The 3,663-nt window shown below is 39.5% G+C and overlaps 1 protein-coding gene across 1 annotated transcript; it reads left to right on the forward strand.

The window, feature by feature from the left end:
* The first annotated feature begins 506 nt into the window (after nucleotides 1-506).
* Nucleotides 507-2,136, forward strand: LOC108944008 (uncharacterized). Its single transcript, XM_018768647.1, has 3 exons — nucleotides 507-803; nucleotides 881-1,118; nucleotides 1,667-2,136. Exons 1-3 carry the CDS (start codon nucleotides 507-509, stop codon nucleotides 2,134-2,136), a joined length of 1,005 nt encoding a protein of 334 aa, XP_018624163.1.
* Nucleotides 2,137-3,663: the final 1,527 nt, after the last annotated feature.

Raw genomic sequence — 3,663 nt, forward strand, 5'->3', positions numbered from 1 at the left:
TACCAGGCTATAGATGTAACAGCTCAAAACAGTTATATCTATTAGAACTAAAAGTTAGAGGAAAGGTCTCATATAGAGGAAGGACAGGAGTTAGAAATTCAAGAGGGGGAATGAATCAACTAGAACCATCTCAATGTATTGAACAAATGGAAATTTTCATCCATGCTTTGAATGGTTCACTGGGGTACATAACCTTAAAAGTTACTGGTTATCATGCAAAGAAGGTTCTAAGTATATTGATTGATACTGGTAGTTCACACAATTTCATAGACCCTGAATTGGTCAAGCACTTAGGGTGTACAATCCAGTCTACTAAACCCCAATTAATAGCTGCTGCTAATGGGAATATGATGGTAGATGGGGTATGCACAATTACTTAGTTGCTGCAAGGTGCTGAGTTTTCAGGAGAGTTTTTGCTGCTACCTTCAGGCTCATGTGAAGTAGTGTTAGGAGTGCAATGGCTACTAACACTTGGGGATATTAAGATAAATTTTAGGAAGTTGACTATGGAGTTCTGGTATAAAGGAAGGAAACACCTTCTCATAGGTGCTGGTAATCAGGTGAAGGTACAGGAAGCTGAGAAATTGGTCAAACATACAAGGGATCTATCTCAACTATGCATGATACAAGTGGTTCCTATGGGAAAGACAGAAGAACAGTGGCATGCTATTAAGGATAAAGAGGAACCTAAGACAGATAATAGGCTAGTACAATTGCTAGCTGAGTATTCTGGATTATTTGAAGAACCTACTGAATTACCTCCTTCTAGGGGTGTTTTTATCACTGGATTGTTTTACAAAATGGTATTAAACCTGTGAATAAAAGGCCCTATAGGTACCATTCAGTTAAGAAGGATATTATTGAGAGTCTTGTACAACAGATGCTGGACCAAGGCATCATTCAATCTAGCTGCAATCCTTTTGCTTCACCAGTGGTATTAGTAGGTAAAAAGGATGGGTCATGGAGGTTGTGTGTCGACTATAGAGATTTGAATAAGCACACTGTCAAGAACAAGTTTCCTATCCCTATTGTGGAAGACTTGTCAGATGAACTTGGGGGTTCTAAGGTTTTCTCTAACATAGACCTAAGGTCTGGATATCAGAATGGCAAAGGAAGATGTGCCTAAGACTGCCTTCAGAACTCATTCTGGACATTTTGAGTATTTGGTAATGCCATTTAGCCTATCAAATGCTCTTGCAACTTTTCAAGGATTGATGAACTTTGTTTTTTAAAAGTTTCTTAGGAAACATGTACTGGTTTTCTTTGATGATATTCTCATATATAGCAGCACTATAGAGGACCACTTAACTCATTTGAAGTCTGTTTTTTGTGGAAATGAGTAAACATCAGCTCTTTGCAAAGAGGAACAATTGTTTCTTTGGGGTGCAGAGGATTGAGTATTTAGGACACTTCATCACAGCTGAAGGAGTTTCTACTGATCCTCAAAAGATAAAAGTAGTCCAGGATTGGCCTACACCAAGAACCCTCAAGCAGCTTAGGGGATTTCTAGGCCTAGCTGTTATTATAGAAGATTTATTAAGAGTTTTGGGGTGATTTGCAAACACCTAATTGACTTAACTAAGAAGGATGGGTTCAAGTGGTCTACTTCAGCAGATGCAGCTTTTGCATCTTTGAAAAAAAGCTCTCACTCAAACTCCTGTTTTAGCCTTGCTATATGTTACCAAGACCTTCATTGTAGAAACTGATGCCAGCGGCTATGGTATTGGAGCGCTACTTATGCAGGAGGGGCACCCCATAGCTTTTATTAGCAAAGCTTTATCACCAAAGCATGCAGCTCTATCTGTATATGATAGAGAATTGTTGGCAATGGTACATGCAGTAACTAAATGGTCACAATATTTGTTGGGACATAAGTTCATCATCAGAACTTATCAAAAGGCCTTAAAGTACTTTATGGAGCAAAAATTACACACTAATTCCCAACTATTGTGGCTCACCAAATTAATGCCATTTGACTACTCAATAGAGTACAAGAAGGGAGTGGAGAACAAGGTAGTTGATGCCCTCTCTAGGGTAACTGGAGCTGAATTATTGGCATTGATGATTTCACCTGGTGATACTGAACTTTTCCAAGCTATAGCTGATAGTTGGAACTTTGATCAGGAGCTGAAGTAACTCATTGAAGAACTCCAAGATGACCCACATACTCACAAGCAAATCATATGGTTTCAAGGCCAACTAAGAAGAAAAGGCAGACCGGTGACAGGCAAGGAGCCACAATTGAGAAGGACAATTATAACTTTATGGCATGCAACTCCTCAAGGGGGGAATTCAGGTGTTGAAGCCACCTTAAGGAGACTACTCACACTGTTCTACTGGAAAAACATGAGGAGGGAGGTAAAAGACTTTGTATAGAAATATGATATTTGCCAAAAGAACAAATCTGACTTAGCTGCTTATCCAGGGTTGTTACAACCCTTACCTATTCCAGATGTAGTGTGGTCTCAAATTAGTATGGATTTCATTGATGGCCTTCCTAAATTAAAAGGCTATGAGGTTATACTAGTAGTGGTGGACAGACTTAGCAAATATGGTCATTTCATACCACTGAAGCATGCTTATACTGCTCAATCAGTTGCTCAAGTATTCTTAGACACTGTGGTGAGGTTACATGGTCTCCCTGATACTATTACTAGTGATCGAGATGCTGTCTTCCTTAGTAATTTTTGGCAAGAGCTATTCTCATTACAAGGAGTTTAATTGAATACATCTTCTGCATACCATCCTCAATCTGATGGACAGACTGAGGTATTGAACAGAAGTTTGGAGACCTACTTAAGGTGTTACTACAATGAAGATGCTGCTAACTGGTACTCTTATTTGCCTATGGCTAAGTACTGGTATAACACCTCATTTCATTCAGCCATACAGACCACCCCTTATGAAGCATTATATGGTCGGCCACCCCCTTACATTTACCCTACTTGCCAGGAGAGTCAGCTTCAGCTGAAGTTGATAACACCTCGATCAACAGGGAACTAACACTACAGCTACTGAAACACCATCTAACAAGAGCTCAACACAGAATGAAACAACAAGCAGATGCCCACAGGAGTGATAGACAATTTGAGGTTGGTGATTGGGTCTATCTTAAAGTTCATCCATACAAGCAAGTGACTATATCCAACCATTCCTCCCACAAGTTAGCTTCTAAATACTATGGCCCTTTTCAGATTCTTAAAAGGGTGGGTTCAGTTGCTTATAAGTTATTGCTTCCTGCTGGAGTTCAGATCCACCCCACAGTGCATGTTTCACTATTGAAAAAAGTTCTGAGATTCTATCTCATATTTCCTACCCTCCTATTCTTGATTTGGCAAGTCCCTATTGTCCTGATCCTGAAGTCATCTTACAAAGAAGAATGGTGAATAAAGAAAATAAAGTTGTTGCACAAGTTTTAGTTAAATGGCAAGGGCTCCCTAATGAAGCTGCTACTTGAGAGTTTGTTACTGTCCTACAAACGAGGTTTCCTTCTTTTGATCCTTGTGGTCAAGGATCGTCGATTGGGGGGAGTACTAATACATAATTTTAGAGAAGCCAGCTCAAATGCAGAAGAATCGAGAAGTGAAGACAAGTTAGTTAGTTAGTTAGTTAAAAGTTAGTTAGGGGAGGGAAAGTCAGTTACTGTCAGTTGGGTAGTTAGTA

The sequence above is a fragment of the Nicotiana tomentosiformis genome, chromosome 7 (genome assembly GCF_000390325.3).
Source record: "Nicotiana tomentosiformis chromosome 7, ASM39032v3, whole genome shotgun sequence".
NCBI lineage: Eukaryota > Viridiplantae > Streptophyta > Magnoliopsida > Solanales > Solanaceae > Nicotiana > Nicotiana tomentosiformis.

Coding starts and splice junctions, on each gene's coding strand:
- LOC108944008 (XM_018768647.1), top strand. CDS start 507: ATGGAGTTCTGGTATAAAGGAAGGAAACACCTTCTCATAGGTGCTGGT. Junction 804..880: donor CTGGATTGTTTTACAAAATG/GTATTAAACCTG, acceptor CTTGTACAACAG/ATGCTGGACCAAGGCATCAT. Junction 1,119..1,666: donor TCAGAATGGCAAAGGAAGAT/GTGCCTAAGACT, acceptor CTCCTGTTTTAG/CCTTGCTATATGTTACCAAG.